Source organism: Solea senegalensis, linkage group LG18, assembly GCF_019176455.1.
Source record: "Solea senegalensis isolate Sse05_10M linkage group LG18, IFAPA_SoseM_1, whole genome shotgun sequence".
NCBI lineage: Eukaryota > Metazoa > Chordata > Actinopteri > Pleuronectiformes > Soleidae > Solea > Solea senegalensis.
The window spans coordinates 2,414,357-2,434,406 of record NC_058041.1 but is presented as its reverse complement, the minus strand read 5'-3'; the positions used below and the strand labels follow the sequence as shown (position 1 = coordinate 2,434,406).

General features: G+C 40.6%; 1 protein-coding gene across 3 annotated transcripts; it reads right to left on the bottom strand.

Annotated features, from left to right (window-relative positions):
- Positions 1-8,770: 8,770 nt before the first annotated feature.
- Positions 8,771-20,046, bottom strand: nlrc3 (NLR family, CARD domain containing 3). Of its 3 annotated transcripts, none has more exons than XM_044014030.1 (20): positions 19,981-20,046; positions 17,546-18,226; positions 16,357-16,518; positions 15,977-16,240; positions 13,891-15,637; positions 13,715-13,801; positions 13,543-13,626; positions 12,990-13,073; positions 12,810-12,893; positions 12,644-12,727; positions 12,424-12,507; positions 12,263-12,346; positions 11,819-11,902; positions 11,597-11,680; positions 10,759-10,842; positions 10,445-10,528; positions 10,275-10,358; positions 9,476-9,559; positions 9,183-9,266; positions 8,771-9,103 (listed from the first exon to the last, which is right to left on the bottom strand). In XM_044014030.1, the coding sequence occupies exons 3-20, from the start codon at positions 16,478-16,480 to the stop codon at positions 9,013-9,015; spliced, it is 3,405 nt and encodes a 1,134-aa protein (XP_043869965.1). In that variant the 5' UTR covers positions 16,481-16,518; positions 17,546-18,226; positions 19,981-20,046; the 3' UTR covers positions 8,771-9,012. The 3 variants fall into 3 exon arrangements, with proteins under 3 accessions (XP_043869965.1, XP_043869966.1, XP_043869967.1); XM_044014031.1 differs by having other exon boundaries at positions 16,357-16,482; XM_044014032.1 differs by lacking the exons at positions 8,771-9,103; positions 9,183-9,266; positions 9,476-9,559; ... (1 more) ...; positions 10,445-10,528; positions 10,759-10,842 and having other exon boundaries at positions 11,613-11,680; positions 12,238-12,346.
- Between the last annotated feature and the right edge of the window lie 4 nt (positions 20,047-20,050).

Genomic DNA, 20,050 nt, shown 5'->3' with positions numbered 1-20,050 from the left:
CTGTCAACTAAAACCTGAAAAAAGCCTCTGATTTGATATTTCTCCCCTGCCTGGTATGTGGCATTTGACACCCGTGGCCTGTTGTCATGTTTCCAAACCTTTTCCCTTCCTGAACTCCAGTCCACACTGGGTTGAACCTGATTCCACTGACACAACAGTGTGCATGTATGGACTCACACAGGGTCTCCATACACACAAACAACACTGACCAACTCTTAATTGTAATCAGACGACGGCAGGACTCTGATTTTCGAGTGTCATTTAAATGTAAACGTGGGCTATAACTGGAACAGCAGCTCTTCAAAGTCTATTTGAATCTCGACGTGGTGTTGTGAGCATTGACTCACAACACGAGGCAACAGATTCTATTCTATTCTATTCTATTCTGGCTGAAACTCAAGGTTTGAGGTTTTTTTTTCCATTGTTAAAACAAGTATTCTAATTTAGCAGCTTCTTAAATGTGGACATGTTCTGGTTTCTTTGCTGCAGGTAACAAAAGAAATCATTAAAACTGAATCATTCCCAGGTTTGAAAAACACTGATTGACATTTTTCTGACATTTTTATGGACCAAACAATTACTGAATAATCCACAGATGAATGTATATTATATTACATTACATCACATTTAACATTATTATATTATATGACATGACAGTTCAGTGACCATCTACTGGTTGAAAAAAATTGGACTTTACTACAATAAACAGGGAGCATTCAGTCACAGACCATATTATATATACAAATGTATATATATATACAAATGTATATATACATATATATATATATATATATATGTATATGTATATATACATATACATATATATATGTATATATATATACATATATATATAGACATATATAGACACATATACATATACATAAAGATATATATATACAAATATAAATCAAACATTTGTCATTCATTGAGTTCAAATGGATACCAAACTAAATAAGATGCTATAATGACTTTCTTTTTTATCTCCAACGTCTATTGATGGAAACACGTGACTATGCATGCACAGAAGTAAATGACTTACACAGTGTCCGCGTGGTTTGTGGCATCTGCTGCACAAAACTGTGCAATTTGTGAGGAAAAACACGCGCCGTCACTTACGCATAAATATGGTCCTCGAGAAGGAGAAGCTGCTGCTGCTGCTGCTGCTGCTGCTGCAGGAGACGCTGCGTCCGCTGCGAGGCTCGCGCACTGACTGCTTCTGAACTTAGACACGGCAGTTTGATGCTCTGTCTGCACACACGCGCACACACACGCACACACGCGCACACTGCTCCCAGTCTGTCCTTCGTGCGCCTTTTAGTGCCAGTTACATCCAACATAAGATAATGTATGCATCCATCGATCCACACACACCTTGACTGTACTGGTAAAGGCTTGATGCTTGATTCCAAAAGGAGGATTTACAGAGGACTCAGTTGTATTTCCTGCCCTCTTCATGCAAATCTATACAACTATTTCAACAAAAATAACAATATATGGACAATAATCAGCCTTAGAACACAGAGCATTTTGACTGCTTTTATGTTTAGACGTTCAGAGAGCAGAAGAATGTGCAACATATTGTCTTATACCTGTGTTTTTCAGCACAACATGATGAACTATACAAACACGCAGTTGTGAAATTTGGAAATATGTCACAGTTCAAAGTTCGCTTGATTCGTTTTTATATTCAGAATTCAGACTTTATGTATATTCAGACTTTCTTTATATTTATTCAGACTTTCTTTATATATATTCAAACTTTCTTTATATATATTCAGAATTCAGACTTTATATATATTCAAATTTTCTTTATATATATATATATTCAAACTTTCTTTATATATATTCAGAATTCAGACTTTCTTTATATATATTCAAACTTTCTTTATATATTCAGAATTCAGACTTTATATATATTCAGACTTTCTTTATATATATTCAGACTTTCTTTATATATATTCAGACTTTCTTTATATATATTCAAACTTTCTTTATATATATTCAGAATTCAGACTTTATATGTATTCAGGCTTTCTTTATATATATTCAGACTTTCTTTATATATATTCAGGCTTTCTTTATATATATTCAGACAGACTTTCTTTATATATATTCAGACTTTATATATATTCAGACTTTCTTTATATATTCAGACTTTATATATATCAGACTTTCTTTATATATATTCAGACTTTCTTATATATATTCAGACTTTCTTTATATATATTCAGGCTTTCTTTATATATATTCAGACTTTATATATATTCAGACTTTATATATATTCAGACTTTCTTTATATATATTCAGACTTTCTTTATATATATTCAAACTTTCTTTATATATATTCAGAATTCAGACTTTATATATATTCAAATTTTCTTTATATATATATTCAAACTTTCTTTATATATATTCAGAATTCAGACTTTCTTTATATATATTCAAACTTTCTTTATATATTCAGAATTCAGACTTTATATATATTCAGACTTTCTTTATATATATTCAGACTTTCTTTATATATATTCAGACTTTCTTTATATATATTCAAACTTTCTTTATATATATTCAGAATTCAGACTTTATATATATTCATTCAGACTTTCTTTATATATATTCAGGCTTTCTTTATATATATTCAGACTTTCTTTATATATATTCAGACTTTATATATATTCAGACTTTCTTTATATATATTCAGACTTTATATATATTCAGACTTTCTTTATATATACTTTCTTTATATATATTCATACTTTCTTTATATATATTCAGACTTTATATATATTCAGACTTTCTTTATATATATTCAGACTTTCTTTATATATATATATTCAGACTTTCTTCATATACATTCAGACTTCAAACTTCAAACTTCATACATACATAGAACTATATATGAACTATATATGAACTATATTCATTGAAATGCACTATGGCAAGTGACTTGTATGAAATGCAGAGCATCAATTAAACACTGCAAACAAACAGATTGCCTTTACTGCGACGCATGGTAAACAGTCACTCAGTGCTGTCATTCACCCATTCATTCATTCATTCATACGACACTCTTTCTAATCACACAGCTGTCAGGAGCATCTTGAGGAGCGTCTCGCCCATGCAGGGGCACATCGACACGGAGACCAGCGGACCTGAGAATTGTCTAATCGACGTCTAAAGTCTCGACACACGACAGCTCTACTACGAGAGCACGACTACAATCAGACAAATGCAGTGTTCTTCTCCTGCGTTAGGAAAAGCTAAAAAAAGACAAGCCGTGTCATCCAGAAAGAACAACAGGTTCTTGTTCAAATAAAATCTTGAAGAGAACAGTGGTCTAATGTTATTTAGTGTTTGTCAAGCTGTGCCATCTTTAAACCACAGCCTCCTCAGCTACTTCACAGACATGGATGATTGTGTTTTTGCATTTTTCCTTTCTGTTTTCAGAGAACACATCAACAATCATCCGTTAATATCCACATGTCCAAAGAACTCACATCCCTGTGCTCTCATTTCACTACATTACCAATACGCCTCTGTAAAGTTCAAGCCTAATCCATAATAATCGCAGAAGTATTATTTCTTTTCTTATTCAATAAACATAGGACAGCAGCACATCAGCAGGAGGGGGGTTACTTCTGTGGTTATCTATAATTCATAGGAATTTGAATGGTGCAGACGGGATTTTCTGATCCATGAAGGAACTGGAAAAAGAGAAGAAAATATGCAAACCTGCAAAGCAAGGGTAATGTGTTTAAACCACATGTTATGTAAATATGCAAACTACAGCTTTCTTTCTGATGAACTGAGATGCAAAGAATGAGTGACTGACTGATGAGTGAGACTCCACCTACTGGCGGAACAGAAATTGAGTTTGCGCATGTGCTAGCCTCTTAGCATGCGGTTCCAAAACTTGCCGCGGAAGTATACCAGGGCCTTCAGGCAAATTGGACACTGACTGTGTGTGTTATCGAGTGTGAGAGTGGACGGTTGTTTGTCTCTATATATGTCCCTGTAATGGACTGGCGAACTGTCCAGGGTGTATCCTGCCTAGTGCCCTATGTCGGCTGAGATTGGCACAGCCCCCGACTCTCATGGATGGTGTATGTGAGCCAGATGCCTCCTGGACGCCTCCCTGGTGGGATGTTCTGGGCACGTCCTACCAGGGAAGAGCCAGGACTCGCATGTCTCTCAGCTGGCCTGGAAACGCCTCAGGATTCCCCCCGGAAGAGCTGGGCGAAGTGGCTGGGAGGAGACGGAAGTCTGTACTTCTCTGCTCAAGCTGAGCCCACGACCCAATCTTGGATAAGCGGTAGAAGACAGATGGCTGAGAATATGTTACGTGGCGGCTGATATCGTCCAATAGCTGCCTACTAGCTGCTGGTGACTTGACTGAACTTCCACTTTGCAAAATGTCACCATGGCGCCGCTCTAGAGGGTTCACAACGGGAGTTCACGTTGTGATGAGAGGCATCGCGATCGTCGGCTGCCACTTGGGTCAAACGATGCCCGTGGATGTGAGGCACGAGGGGACTTATGAATGAGCACAAACACCAGGATACATGCTTTTGGTGATCTCTGTCTGTCTTACCCTGGAGCAAAACAAATCCTGAATAAAGATGTCCATGTCTCACACACACAGTCTTCTGTACTTCACAGCTTGTTGGTCGATTTGTTTGTCTATTTAATTGTGAACGTCTGTCGTTTTACTTGCACCTTTCAGGATTATTCTTAAAAATCAGACATATGTTTTTTTTAATATCGTTTTATATTTGATTGCTTCTTCTTTTATACGGACGCAGTCATTGATGAATTGCCAGGAAGAAATTGGACGTGAGAGCTGTGATCTCATCTGAAAATAATGAGATTTTTGAGTTTAAAAATAAAGCCTCGCAATTAGTTCATGACAAAATGCTTGGTTAGACTAAACCCTGGTTTCTTATTTGTCAATATGCCGGGATAACACATTTAGATCAATATTGAAGATCAAAATGAAAGCAGCTCAAATGATGAATTATAATCAGAAATATTATAAAAATAGTGCACTTTTTGTTACATTAATCATTGACACATTCATCATTTTCAATATCAGGTTTTTTGATGCTGAGTGCAGCAATTATGTCGCTATTCTCACTTTTCCTGTGACGGCTCGGTTGAATTGTTACTGACTGAATATGAAAACTGTATTATCTTACATGCTGCAAAAAGTGTCATGTAACACTCCTCATCACGAGTCATTCAAATTCTAAATAATGTCTGAGGAAGTGCACAAGCAAGCGGCCTCTCTGTGTCGACACAGTTTATTACGGAGAGATAAGGTAAAGCCATTATTCATTATTGCCTTTCATATGAAAGCTTTTATCGGTCCGCATATCCAATCACTGCCATATTTCTTTCATTAACAAGAAAATCGTGGCTTTATCACCTCTGTTAAATGACTTATTTGAGCGTGATGTCCCGTAGTTCTGCACTGAATTGGTAAAGATAAAATGCATTTAAGTTGACTGCATAGTGTTTTTTTGAAATACATTTGAATAATTTGGAGTCATGTGTAGATGTGTTAACCCTTTAACGCCCCTTTTTTTTGCTTATTAGGAATTGTTTCTAGAGTGTAGTTGCTTATTTGGACTTGTTACTAAAGTGTAGTTGCTTATTAGGGCTTGTTACTAAAGTGTAGTTGCTTATTAGGGCTTGTTACTAAAGTGTAGTTGCTTATTAGGGCTTGTTTAACCCTTTTGCCCCTAAAGTGTAGTTGTTATTGCTTATTTGATTGTTTCTGCTTATTTGGGCGGCTTGTTACTTAGGCTGTAGTTGCTTATTGCATTAGGGCTTGTTAGTTGCAAAGTGTAGTTGCTTATTTGGGCTTGTTTGTTTAGTAAAGTGTAGTTGCTTATTTGGGCTTGCTATTAATGTAGTTGCTTATTTGGGCTTGTTACTGTAAATTATTTGGGCTTGTTACTAAAGTGTAGTTGCTTATTAGGCTTGTTACTAAAGTGTAGTTGCTTATTGGGCTACTAAAGTGTAGTTGCTTAAGTTGCTTATTTGGGCTTGTTAAAGTGTAGTTGCTTATTTGGGCTTGTTACTAAAGTGTAGTTGCTTATTAGGCTTGTTACTGTAGTTGCTTATTATTAGGGCTTGTTACTAAGTGCCAATGGGGGCTTGTTACTTAAAGTGTAGTTGCTTATTGGGCTTGTTAAAGTGTAGTTGCTTATTAGGGCTTTTAAAGTGTAGTTGCTTATTTGGGCTTGTTACTAAAGTGTAGTTGCTTATTAGGGCTTGTTACTAAAGTGTAGTTGCTTATTGTTACTTAAAGTGTAGTTGCTTATTAGGGCTTGTTACTAAAGTGTAGTTGTAGGGCTTGAGCTTATTAAAGTGTTTGCTTGTTACTAAAGTAGTTGCTTATTAGGGCTTGTTACTAAAGTGTAGTTGCTTATTTGGCTGTAAAAAGTGTAGTTGCTTATTAGGCTTGTTACTTGCTTGTAGTTGCTTATTTGTTGTTACTGTGTAGTTGCTTATTAGGCTTGTTACTAAAGTGTTAGATTTAGTTGCTTATTTGGGCTTGTTACTAAAGTGTAGTTGCTTATTTGGGCTTGTTACTAAAGTGTAGTTGCTTATTTGGGCTTGTTACTAAAGTGTAGTTGCTTATTTGGACTTGTTACTAAAGTGTAGTTGCTTATTTGGCTTGTTACTAAAGTGTAGTTGCTTATTTTGGGCTTGTTACTAAAGTGTAGTTGCTTATTTGGCTTGTTACTAAAGTGTAGTTGCTTATTAGGGCTTGTTACTAGAGTGTAGTGTTTAGTAGTTGCTATTTGGGCTTGTTATAGTGTAGTTGCTTATTTGGGCTTGTTACTAAAGTGTAGTTTATTAAAAGTGTAGTTGTTATTTGCTTATACTTGTAGTTGCTTGTTACTAAAGTGTAGTTGCTTATTTGGGCTTGTTACTAAAGTGTAGTTGCTTATTTGGGCTTGTTACTAAAGTGTAGTTGCTTATTTGGGCTTGTTACTAAAGTGTAGTTGCTCATTTGGGCTTGTTACTAAAATGTAGTTGCTTATTTGGGCTTGTCTTGCTTCCTTTGTGAACCGCTCCTCCTGATTCTCTCACAGCTCTCACGGTTCCCCAGCGTTCCCGCCTAATCTCAAACACACACACACACACACACACACACACAGAAGCACACAGGTGACAGACAAGTAAAATGCCCGGGAATACGTGGGCGAAATATGGGACAAAATATAATAAGGAGTGGGAGAAAGACAGTGGCTTAAAAGATGGATCCGACCTCAAGTGGGAGACGAGTCAAAGGCACGCTGCTGCAGATTCTGTGAGAGTGAATGACAATGACACAATGACTCTGCATGAGGTCTGCTGCACATGATTTCTCAGCACAGGTGCAGAATAACGTGACTTTCCAAACCAATGAAGCCAAAGGCTGGAAGGCTCAGCTGGCTACTGTATTGTTACTCTAATGTTTTGGGTTTCAGTTAAATTGAAATGTTGATGGTTGATTATGAAATGCAAAAATAAAGTTGACTGTGAACAACTGTGTGAACAAGTTGACTCTCTTACACATTGTAGATATGGTCGCCTGTTTTGGGCTTTTATTTATTTATTTTGAAGAGCCATGTTGCTCCTTTTGGACTTTGGACTTGCATAGACCTGTTAGAACTGATCCTTGAGGCATCTGCATCCTGGATTATTATTCCATCCATCGTCTACCACTTTATCCTCCACGTGAGGGTTTACGGGGGGCGACCTGTCCACACCCTGGACAGGTCACCAGTCCATCACAGGGCCACACACATAGAGACAAACAAGCATTCACTCTCACACTCACACCTGCGTGTCCAATTCACCTAATCCCCAAATCCGGAGAAAACCCACACACACACACGGGCAGAATATGCAAACTCCACGTATTGAAAGACCCTTGTGTTCCGACTGGGTCGCGGACCCGGGGTCTACAGCACGAGTGCAAACCACAAACCGCGTGCATCTGATTTATAAAACATTTCAGTTTGAATGTGTTCGACTCATCAATATTTATGTGCGCTAATTAAAAGACTAACGTGAGGAATAACTCATGGTGACGATGGATGAATGATTAATGTGCATGCATGATGTACATGTGTATGTCGCCTCTGAGGAAGTGAAGAATCCCCCCCACACCCCTGACACCAGAGGCCATTCAAGGACGCTAAGTGTGTGTGTGTGTGTGTGTCTCAGGCTTTGGAGACAATCTCAGACTAAAGACATCTAACAGCTTGTCCAATCCACAACAAAAGCCCCGAATGGGAGGTTTTGGGTCAGAGGTTAAGACGAGGTGTTGGATGATAGAATAACAGAAGATTGTACCGCTGGAGTCAAAATAAACGACATTTCCTTGACAAAGCTGTATATTCACAAGCTTGTTAGGAGGATGTCGATTGACGCCAGGATCAATTCCACAAACGTATCTACGTGCATCTCGACCCGGGTTTTGACGCGTACAATAAACTCAATCACGACTGCGACGACAGAGAACGTTTCCTTTTGTTTGTCCCTTGTTAATGAGCCCGGCGGCTGATTACCTCAAACGTCTGACGGGACACAAAGGCGTCAGCGTGGCAGAGTAATTAGAAAGTAATTAGTCATTAGAAAGTTAGATCTCTGCGCTGCCAACGACTCCTTTCAAATATGGTGCGATGCGGCGGGAATATGACAACGTGTTCTGTCGGACACAATAAATCAAATAACCACAATGTTTTGCTCTCATGAAACATTCATCACCTCGTAAATCTTCTCATGAATTCCATGAATCATTTTTAATGGATTTCTTAACTTGTAAAAACAACAACAAGGAAAAAGTCACTTTTATCAACTTCATATGTATATTTATATATAGATGTACTTGGGTATAATGTACCGATTGAGTATCTAACTGCTTCTTGAGGACATAATTTAATAACAAGAAAAAGAAATATACATGACAAGACCATAATTTACATTTATTTCCAGACATGGACTCGTCCTGGGTCAGATGTCGACCACGCAGCCCGGAGCGTTGGCTCTGATGGCGTCGGATATCACCTTTGCCCCAGATTCTCCGATGCCATTTCCCTGCAAACTTCACAAGCAGGTGACGTCGTCCTTGAAAATCTTGCACACAATAGAAAAGAAACGTACGCGTACACCGAGCAACTCACTTGATGTATGTCATCTGGTGGTTGGCCTTCAGCGCGGTTGCGATGAATATGGCTCCGTCCATGCCCAGAGAGTTCTCCTGGAGACTAACGACACACACACACACACACACACACACACAACTCAGATTCAGCTGTATGTATGCTTCAAAGCCCCCATGGCCAGATATCCAGTCTTTATTATTATATATATATATTATATACATCGTTACTCATCATTTGAACCCTTAATTTGAAGTAAGTATGGGTCACTGGCATTTAAGTGTTGTTACAATTGCTAATTGAAAAGCACTCACTTCAGAGACTTGAGGCTCCGGTTGCTTTTCATCGCATTAGCCAGAGCCTTTGCTCCCTCCATTCCTGCAGTGTTCCCACGTAGACTGACACACACACACACACAGTGGAAGACAACACGTTGTTTAGAGTGCAACAGCAATAACAAGGCAACACAATATTCAAGCAGTGGCAGGCATGAGAGACAAAAGGGACAAATACTGAGGGGGAGGATTCTTAATGGACCAGAAATGTCTCCTGCATTATTTCACCTCTCTTTTGGTTTTCAAACCACCCCAGTTTAGTTAAATGATTACCTTTTTATTTCCTCTTTGACACATATAGCTTTGCACTTCCTGTTTTATTTTGAAACCCACACCTCGTTTCAGGTCTCTTCACTTCCTGTCCTCCTTGATTACCTGCACCTGTCCTAACATGTCACACCTGTTCAAACACCTGCGCATTTTTCGATCGTTTCCCATTCATGTGTATGTGGACGAGTTTCGTGCCGAACATTTGGCGGAAGAGGAATCAGAAGAAGAAGAAGAAGAAGAAGAAGAAACGCGCTGAAGAATAACAATAGATGCTACTCGCGTTCTCAGTGGTGTGCCGTGCTGGAGCAGGCACTCTAATAACATCAACATGTATGCCTGTGGATTATAATCAATTAACTGCAAAGAAAAGCACGTTGTTCTCAGCAGGGTGGAAATAAGCTGGTTATCAGATTATATGAGTTTGTAATTTCACTATTCCATGATTCTGATGACTGTTTTGTGGTTACCCGTCTCTAAAGGCACTCGTATATGAAATGCTCGTACTCACTCTAAAGTCTGCAGGGTTTGATTGGTCGTGAGAGCGTCCGCCATGGCGATGACACCACTTGTTCCCGCTGAGACTCCCTGGATACTACGAGACAAAAGTGAAAACAATAAGCACCTGTTTTATGTGAGTGTAGCTTATGTCTTAGGCACGTGCACAGGACCAAATCCAACCATAAGGCACGAAGGGATGTGTTGGTCTTCAGGGCTTCCGCAAGAAAAATGACACCTTCGTTCCCTACGGCGTTCTCCTGTAGACTGCAAACAAGACAATTACACATGACATCACAAACCCATTATAGATCATTTCACGTGACACATGACCGCCAAACCAGAGACAGTAATCTCAGGGCGCAGTTCACTTAGAGAACACAGCATTGAAACTTTGGGGGGAAATCAATGTAATTGCTGAGCAAAGAGATGGTATGAAAGGGGTGAGGGGATAATGCTGAACCTGAAGTGTCTGTGTGAGTGAGCTGTGGCCTTACTCCAAGAGCTGCAGGGTTGTGTTGGAGAGCAGAGCCTGAGCCAGAGCCTTCGTAGCACTGGACTTGATGAAATTCCACTGGAGACTAAAAAGAGAAAGGGATACAAATCAGAGTGTTGAGGTACATTTTGAGCAGATCTTTGTGTTAAATTAAAGAAGAACAGAGCGTGCACATTATTTTAATAAGAAGCAAACCTATTTGGTTACATTTCCAGCGTCTACATCAGCAATAGGCAAACATTTCAACTGAAAGTGAGTCACAGCAGTGGAAAATAACAATTATGTCCTCAGCTTCCTCTCTGCTTTTAGCCATCTACTGTATGTTTTAACGCATTTTTACTGCAGACCCTCGTTTTTGCTTCTCCTCTGGTTGAGACGTTTTTGAGAGGGGTAGTGAGGATTTTTGGTAATGTTCTGCATTTCTGACCCATAGCGGCAGCTCGTTGTGTTTTTTTGGGAACCCGGATATGGAAATGGTACGAGCTGCATTATTGGGTGAAAACCAACGGACCCAAAACGCCAAACCAAAACATAATCAGAGTTTGTGGCCACAAATCAGTGAAGTCAATAAATGTTTGCTTGATCGCTGACAACACACTGACGTATACTGTCTTGACTTTAACTGGATACAAGCGATGGGAACGCGGTCGGAAGACGTGAAACAGGATGAGCGAGTAGGGAAACAAACCCTAAACGCTCAGCTGTAGGGACGCAAACGACTCAATTAAAACTTGACCTGCATTCAGAGATTTGTCGCTACTACTGTGCTGTGACTCGCAGGGAACATGGAAACCTTTTTTCTTCCAAGTGCATGCTTCTGAATTACAAGCCTCACTTACTGCAAAGAGGTGAGGCCTTGATTAAACTTGATTGCACCGGCTATAGCTTGAACGCCTTCATCGTGCAGCAGGTTGGCTGTAAGACTGAGATGCACACACACACACACACACACACATTCATGTATGTATACAGACAGTATATGTATACAGTGATGAGTTTATTAATGTGTGGCGCATTGATGGAACGATACGCCAAACTGTGACGGATAATGAAGGACTCACTCGAGGTCTTGTAGAGAGTTGTTCTCATGGAGAGCATGTGCCATACTCTTCGCTCCTTCCACTCCGATTGAGTTCTCCCTTAGACTTTCCAGATTGAAAACAAATGAATGAATAAATAAGCATAAGTGCTTAGTGTGAAGAGAAGATTTTGTTCAATCACCCTGACAGAAAATCATCTCATGGTGAAGTGGCAGTATCAGTATTCTTATTGTTGGATAAGTGGATATAAAATATAAGCCACATTGTCAAAGCAAATTCTAATCATTTCTTTTTGTCTACCTAACTGTAAACTAACGACAGGAAAGAAGGAAGAGCTCATTGATCACTTGTCAAACGTCACCTCGTATCTTGTGTCTCTCTTTCTATTGACTAGAAATAAACAAACAGTGAGCTGCATCAATCCTTTCATCTTAAGTTACCGCTGTCACAGGCTTTGATACGCACTTCAAGGAGACGAGACCGTGGTTGAGTCTGAGTGCACTGGTTAAGGCAGTCATCCCTCTGTTGCTGATTGAGTTACTCTGAAGTCTGCAAAACAAGATTAAAAAACACCTGTGATGATTCTGCTCAACAGAATGTGATTTTTAAAGGAAGGCTTCACTCACTGAAGCGAGAGAAGCGTGTGGTTAAACGTCAAAGCCTCTGCCAGAGCGATCGTTCCTTTGTCCCCGAGGTGGTTACTACAAAGACTGTAAAAGAAAAGCTAATGAATCGTATAATAGTGCAGTCTATTATTATTATAGGGTTAAAGTGGCAACATGCTAGCACACACGCATGTAACTGCGCTGTTATACTGGATGATAAATATTAGTCAAATGGAATCACATGAGGTTTGTGAGCGTTTGGTTCATCTTCAGTGCATTTGCGATTCTTTTGGCTCCTCCTGCGCCGACTGTGTTCTTCCTCAGACTGAAAGAGAACATGAATGAAAGAATAATGTACTGAATATTAAGTTCCGCATGTCATATACAAAAGCGTGGAGTAAACTCACTTCAGAGAGACCAGTTTGCGGTTGCACTGCAGCACTTCTGCGAGCGCCTGAGCGCCCTCCTCTTCAATGGAGTTGTTCTGAAAGCTGAGGCAGAGTTCAGGACACGTGTGTGCAAGTGTGTGCATGTGTGTGCAAGTGTGTGCATGTGCAGTGTACAAATGTGCAGCAGATTGCACTCACTTGATCGATACCAGCACTTGATTCATTTTCAGAGCTTCTGCCAAGAACTTTGCACCTTTAGAGCCGATGTTGTTGTTTTGGAGACTGAGTTATAAACAGATGATTATAGATGATATAAAAATGTTTACACAATCCAAACTGAAGCACAATATACGCATATATCATATGAAGCGAGCACAAATAAACTATTCCACTCCCAAATATTGTCAGAATCTTGCTGATATGTTACAATTTATGCAAAAATTATAACAAAAATGTGATATAAATGTACACTGATTATAAAATTATAAAAAACTGTTCGACACAAAATGTGCTGAGTTCAATGTTTTCACCTCTCAAAATAAAATAGTTTGCAAGGTAACACATCGTTTTTAAATGTGAAGACAATATTTTGGTAATAAAAAGATCAAATTACAGTAGTACCACGTAATATTGACTCCTCCCTTACATTCCCATTGTTATGACCAAGATATTACTTGGTCATAACAACAGAAATAAGATGTTATTACATAACATTATAGACATAATAATAAAAGTATAATATAGATCTCACTTGAGCGATGTTAGTGTTCGGTTCACCAGGAGAGCTCGACTCAGCGCTTTGGCTCCTTTGTTGCTGATGGCGTTATCTGCCAAACTGAGTGGTGAATAAATGAGGTCATAACTACGTCGCACAAACTGTCAGGCAACTTTTTAGGAGTAGACATATCTGTGCCATCTCCTACCTTAACTTGTTAATATGGCAATCTTTGGCACTCAGGAGGCTTCCCAGCAATTCCATGACGTCATCTTTGAAATGGTTATTCTCTAACCTGTGGAAAATAGGAGAAAATCCCAAATTCACCTTTTCATTTTCACCCTGAAGTTTCATTTATTCGGTGCAATGCCGCGGGGCGCTCACCTGAGATGGCTGCAGTACAGCAACTGTGGAAGCAAACATTTCACTGTGGTGTAATTCAGTGAGCCTGTTAAGTTGGTGTGTTCACTGCACTCTGGAGACACGTGCAACAGGTATCCCAGCACGACGCACTGAGCCCGCGACAACTTCCCTCCAAGGCTGCCAAGCCGCAGATCTTCCTCCACACTCCGCAACAACTCTGTGTGCTGCAGCTCCTGTAAACAGTACGCCAGGTTGATTGTACGCAGGGACACCACCGCACCACCGCTGACCAACAGGCCTTGCAGAAACCCTGCTGCCCAGGCCTTCTGATTGCCGTCATCTTTTCCAAGGGACAAAAGCCCAGCGAGACTTCTTAGTGTTGCTGGGCACAAAAGGCCTGTGAGGAAGCGCACAAACACATCCAAATGTCCATCTTCCGCTTGTTGTGCGTGCTGCACGGCACTTCTGAAATGGTTCTGGAAACCAATCTTTGGCCACGACATACTGCTTTCTGAGAACAAGTCAAAGATTGCCCGCTTGGACGAGTTATGGTAGAATGTGGCTGCGAGGAACTCCTGCAAACTCAGATGAATGAATTTGTATGTTGTGCAAACGGCCGACTCCTCTCGAACAAGAACCCCCGCACCAAGACTGCTTTGAGTTAGCAGAAGATCTATCCCATAGGCCCTGAGGTCCTGCTCACTGAAGGTGTACCTGTGTTTGAGGAGTCCATAAAATGCCAGTCGTCCGAGATTCCCCAGCAGTTTCCGATTGCTCCCGTGAAGTTGCTCCATTTTCACAGGCTCCCGCCCTCTTGGTTCGCCTACTTCTGCCTTCATGGAACAGAAATGTGCGTAGAGCTCAGTGTAAGTCCTTGGAAGGCTTTCCTGTGGTCCACTCTGCATGATGTACACGAGAGTATCAGCTACAATCCAGCAGATGCATGGTATGTAGCACAACACCATCAAGTTCTTATGGGCTTCCAAGTATGCCAATATTTTCCTGGCAAAATCCATCTCGGGGAAATGGTGGTTTAGAAAATCCTGAATATCCCTCGGGCTGAATCCTGGGATCTCAGTCACCCTGTCCACGAGTCCTCCAGGAATGAGCGAGGCCACTCCTGGCCTGGAAGTTACCCACACTGCCACATCGGGGAGCAGATTCCCCCGGATTATGTTTGTAAGTAAGTCATCGATGGAAACTTCTTTCTTCGGATCATTGCAGGGCACTGCGTCGGAGAAATTCAAGGTGCGGTGGAATTCGTCCAAACCATCAAGAATGAAAAGGGTCCGGCAAGAGCTGCTCAAGATCAGACTGGTGTCTGTTAAGTGAGGAAAAGCCATTTTCACCAATTTTTCAGCTGAAACCTTCTCCAGCGAGTTCAGCTCACTGAAGGTAAAGGGTAAGACGAAGCTCACGTCTGTACATATGGCTCCCTGGCTCCACTGGCCGATGAAGTGTCGGACGCAGATAGTCTTTCCAATACCAGCGACCCCAACGGTGAGGGAGACCCTTGGAGGCAAACTGACCCTGGTCAATGGCTCCAGTAGTTTGGCCAGTCCCAGTTGTCTGAGGTGATTTCTTTTCCTTCCTCGAGTTGCCCCCACCTGCATAAGGTCATGTTCCTTTTGCTGAAGGTCAGAAAGTCCGTCGACCAGAAGTAAGGCTCTTGAGGAGACGTCGAGTTTGGAGCAGCTGACCGAATCTCTGTCTCTGCACTGCTCATATCGCTGTAAAAGCATTTCTTTGTGCTCCTTCACCATGCAATCTGGAGTAAGAGAAAAGTCCAAGATGTGACATAAGAAAACTACATTTTCACAACACTCTTGAAGAGCCAAGTGGGAATCAGGGTCTTGGTGAAAATAAGAACTGAGGAATCAAACCACTACTCACACTGTAGATCACATTTCTACATCCTCGAAAACATCGTGTTTTCTGATCCTGGTCCTTGGGGACCACTGCCCTGGGTGTCTGGGATGTTGCTCTGCTACAAAACACCTGATTCAAGTTACAGGTGTGTTGGAGCAGGGCAACATCTAAAACATAAAAGACAGGGGCCCCCGAGGACCATGATTGGGAAACACTGTTTTGAAAGAACACTCCTTACCGTGGTTGAGGATGAGCTGAGCCACCAGACAATCGGAGCTCTCTATAAAAGCCTGAAGGGCGTCAGAGCCACGAGTGTCCTTGCTCATGACAACACTTGTGAGAATGTTGACCTGGTCCCGCAGTCGGCCCGCCTCCTTGATCTTGGCCTCCTCGGCTGAACTCAGCACGTCCACCTTTCTCAGGTGGATTAACATCTGCTCCAGCAAGGAGGTCGTAGTGAAGCGTTGAAGCTGGTCCTGATGCCTTTGGATCCAGCCAAGACCTATCAGCCAGAACACCATCAAACCAAGATTAGACCAGAACCTTCTCACCCAGAAGCTTTGTAATGTTGGGACTGACATAACAAACTTTTTGTACCCAGAAAAATAAACCAAGTACCTTCTGTTTCTGCTTGTGACGGGAGTGAGCTGGTCGTAGACTGAAGATCCACATAGCAGTCGTCCTGCCACGTGATGCGCTTGTTTCGGTCCATGATAGAATCGTAATGTTCCTGTCTCTCCATCTCTACACGGCGTAGAAATAGTCATGGCTTATGACATACTGTGAGGTAGCCAAGAAATCATTTTAATATAGCAGCAAATGCATCACTGTGTTTTTTTTTAAGTTCAATGAGGTAAATTTGTTGAACAGATGGCGACAAAGCTTTCTACTCATGCACTTTTTTTTCCATTTGCTTGACATTGCAGTTGGTCTAGCTTCATGGATATATTTAATTACTTATTATTAGTCAAGTCAGATTTATTTGTGCAGTACGTTAAAGGCAGAAGATTTGGCAAGAAACTAAGAAAATAAGACCAAGAGTGAATTAGAATGAAAAGGTCCAGTATTTTATGGTTATTCATTGGTTATTGACACTGGCAACACAGGAATCTGCCCAATAGAACACCGACACTTCACTACTGTTATTGAACAATTTACAGTTGAAAAGCATATTCAAATGTACATAAATGCCTCTAAAATATGGTCCGTATTGTGCTTATTTGATTCCATACCCGCTTTTTGACACAGTAGAGCGAGTTCACCTCGTGTCTGGCAACTTTCCTCAACGTTCTAGTCTGTTATCTTGTGTCTGCTCACATTTGCACTGCTCTGAGAAGAACTCTATAAGGACCTATTATTATTAGACTGGTTAATATAATGACCTTCTGTCAGACCACTTTTGCAGCCCCAACCTTTGTCGTGTTGTGTGAAGACACAATCTTATAACACAGGGTTTTTAGTGACAAAAGTGCAGTGGAGGTACTGCAGAAAATGAGCAGACGCCTTCCTGTGTGGTCTGCTGCTCATCATGTCATTTCTCACTAAAGGAAGCTCGTTCAAAAACCCCAGACCTCACACGTCCTAGTTTCCGTTGACACTTGTGTCGCAGTGAAGTGTTGGGTGAGTGCCCAGTGATTGTAGCCTCGTTGAACGCAAATTATGCTAAATCTCATGATTGTTCTAAGTAACATGATAAAACAGAAGATCTTCCAGTTGTGGCAAAAGCTTGCACCGTTTAGGGTTATTGCTACAGAGTCAGTTTAAGATGTTTTAAAAAGGATAGAAACTGGGCAAAACTTGAACTCACCATGTTTGTTCAACCTGTAGACATTTCAAAAGACAAGCAATACACATTTCCTCCAATTTCCTTGCATTTTCTACGTCCATATTTCTCACGAGCACAGGACAATGTCAAGTGAGTGTGAACGCGGGAGACAACGACTACTGAAGTGAACACACACACACACACACACACACAGCAGCAGCAGCAGCTGCTACTGAGGCTCCTTCCTGTCTATCTAATCTGCTTTCCTGTGTTGTGGTTAGCAGGTCAAAAGAGAGATATAATGAAGACGCTATATGCAAGAGCATGTGTCAGAGCAGAGGTTTAAGAATTGAATCACGCGTCGTTATTGTTGAAAGCCAAAATGAGACACATGATAACTGGTATTAAGCAAATGCATCAGTAAGTACGACGGCGGCAGGAAGGAGATAAATAAACCCTTTGAGTGATAATGGTAAGAAAACTACAACCAGCACTCATTAGTTCCTCTATATTCAACTGCAAATCTGCACTGTGGGCGGATTGCATTTCAAACCTGATGCACACGGAACGACCCTGAGCAGACAGCGGAGATGCAAACACTGAAAATACACCTTCTTAAATTGTGATTTCTATGGAAATGATGTCCTGTGACAAAGTGTGTGTCTCATAGCAAACATATGTAATGTACGTGCTCTGTAATCACGTCTCTCTCTCTCTCTCTCTCTCGCTCTGTGCAGTTTTACAACATCACTTTTTCTGTAAAAGAAAGAAAAAAAGAAGCTTCTACTGGTAGAAGCAGGGACATCAAACATAAGGCCCCCGGACCAGTGCCAGCCCGTCAGAGGGTCCAAAATTTTTATGTGCGACGTCGCCAGACTGTCGGCCACTGATCGGTCAGAGTGCCGTCACAGGAAGAGACGTCAAGCTGAACAATGCGGAACTGTAGATCAGTTAAAAAGACTAAAAAATCCTAAAAATGTGGGTTAATCTCCAACAATTACCAGAGAATTGTCTAAAATCTCAATATTTATCAGAGGAGTCTGGTTAGTCACTCATTTTTGTGTGTGTGTGTGTGTGTGTGTGTCACAGCAGTTTCACTCAGCCGTGCAGTGACGCGACAGGTTGTTTATATGTTTTGTAAAAAAAGACACTTCATAGAATGTAAAACAAAGGGAAAAATGTGGTTTATAGGTTATTATGCTATTGTTTTACTGATCTGGCCCACACCTGGGTTAAAGTGTCAAATATTTAGTGTGACCCCCCCCACCCTTACATTTGAACAGCATGACCCCCGACTCTCTTTTAAATCTGCAACCGAACCCTAATTAACGTGATCTGTAAAAACCTGCCTGTGTTTTACTTTTTCATTTCATGAAAAAAGGTTTGTTAAAGAGATGCTTGTTGAGTTCAATGTATTGACGGCTCGCTAACAGATAAGACCGACGTTCAGTCACGTCATTCCAATCCAAAGTAAAGCAGGCAGCAGGGCGGCGGCTGCTGCTGCTGCTGCTGACGCTGCTGCTGCTGCTGCTGCTGCTGCTGCGGCTGCTGCTGCGTGAGGTTTAGTTTGATTGAATTTGCTTGACAAGGAAAAACGTCACATACAGCTCTGCAAATACGTACAGCGACAAAAAGAAGCCAAATCCAAGCACATATACGTTTATTGTATGGGAATTATATTTTAAATCAAATGAATCCTTCACATTAATGAACCACTGTAAACACAAGAGGTCCATAAAATAGATTGGATTTTTCTCTTCTTTCCAACAAATAATCTTTATATTCAAGAAATGACTTCAACATTTCAATGAAGAAAATGTAAACTTTACGTATGTAAGTGGTTGAAGTTAGATAAGACATTCACATTTAAAAAAAGACAATCGAGTACGGCACACAGAACGTCCTACACAAAAGCAGGACGTCGACTTATATTTAAAAAATAAACGTGTTTCACAAATATTATCTCTATTATTTTTTTGTTCAATGAAGTCTTGTTATAGCACTGTAGTACCAGCTGAAGGGAATTAAACATGTGGGCGATACTGCATAAATCAAGCGCATGGTTGTTTACATATTTACAGGCTTTTGTCCACAGTGACATAAACAAGTCAACAAAAATGACCATTTAAGACTCAAGTATTTAAAATAAAAATAAAAAAAATCATCCCTTACAGTATATCTTCATGTTTCCCTTTAAAAGTCGTAAACAGCAAAGTTCACACAGGCACACTTCATGTGATTTTTTCTCTATCTTACATTTTTTAAATTGGACTCAGAGTCTGCCCGACTTTGCCCGACGACATGACGTATGTCACGTATCACACAGGATGCAACCGCACTGTAAACAAACAACTATGAGTTGTTTTCATCAGTGATCTCCCAGAGACGCAGAGAAGGACACTTGTGGTGGAACACTCAGAAAAAACCCTGCTCAATCACTTACACACAGGTCAAAATAACCTCGGATTATAACCCACATCTCTCTCTCTCTCTCTCTCTGCCAAAGTCCTCCCATACACAAGAGCACTTCCATGTGCAGACACAGGA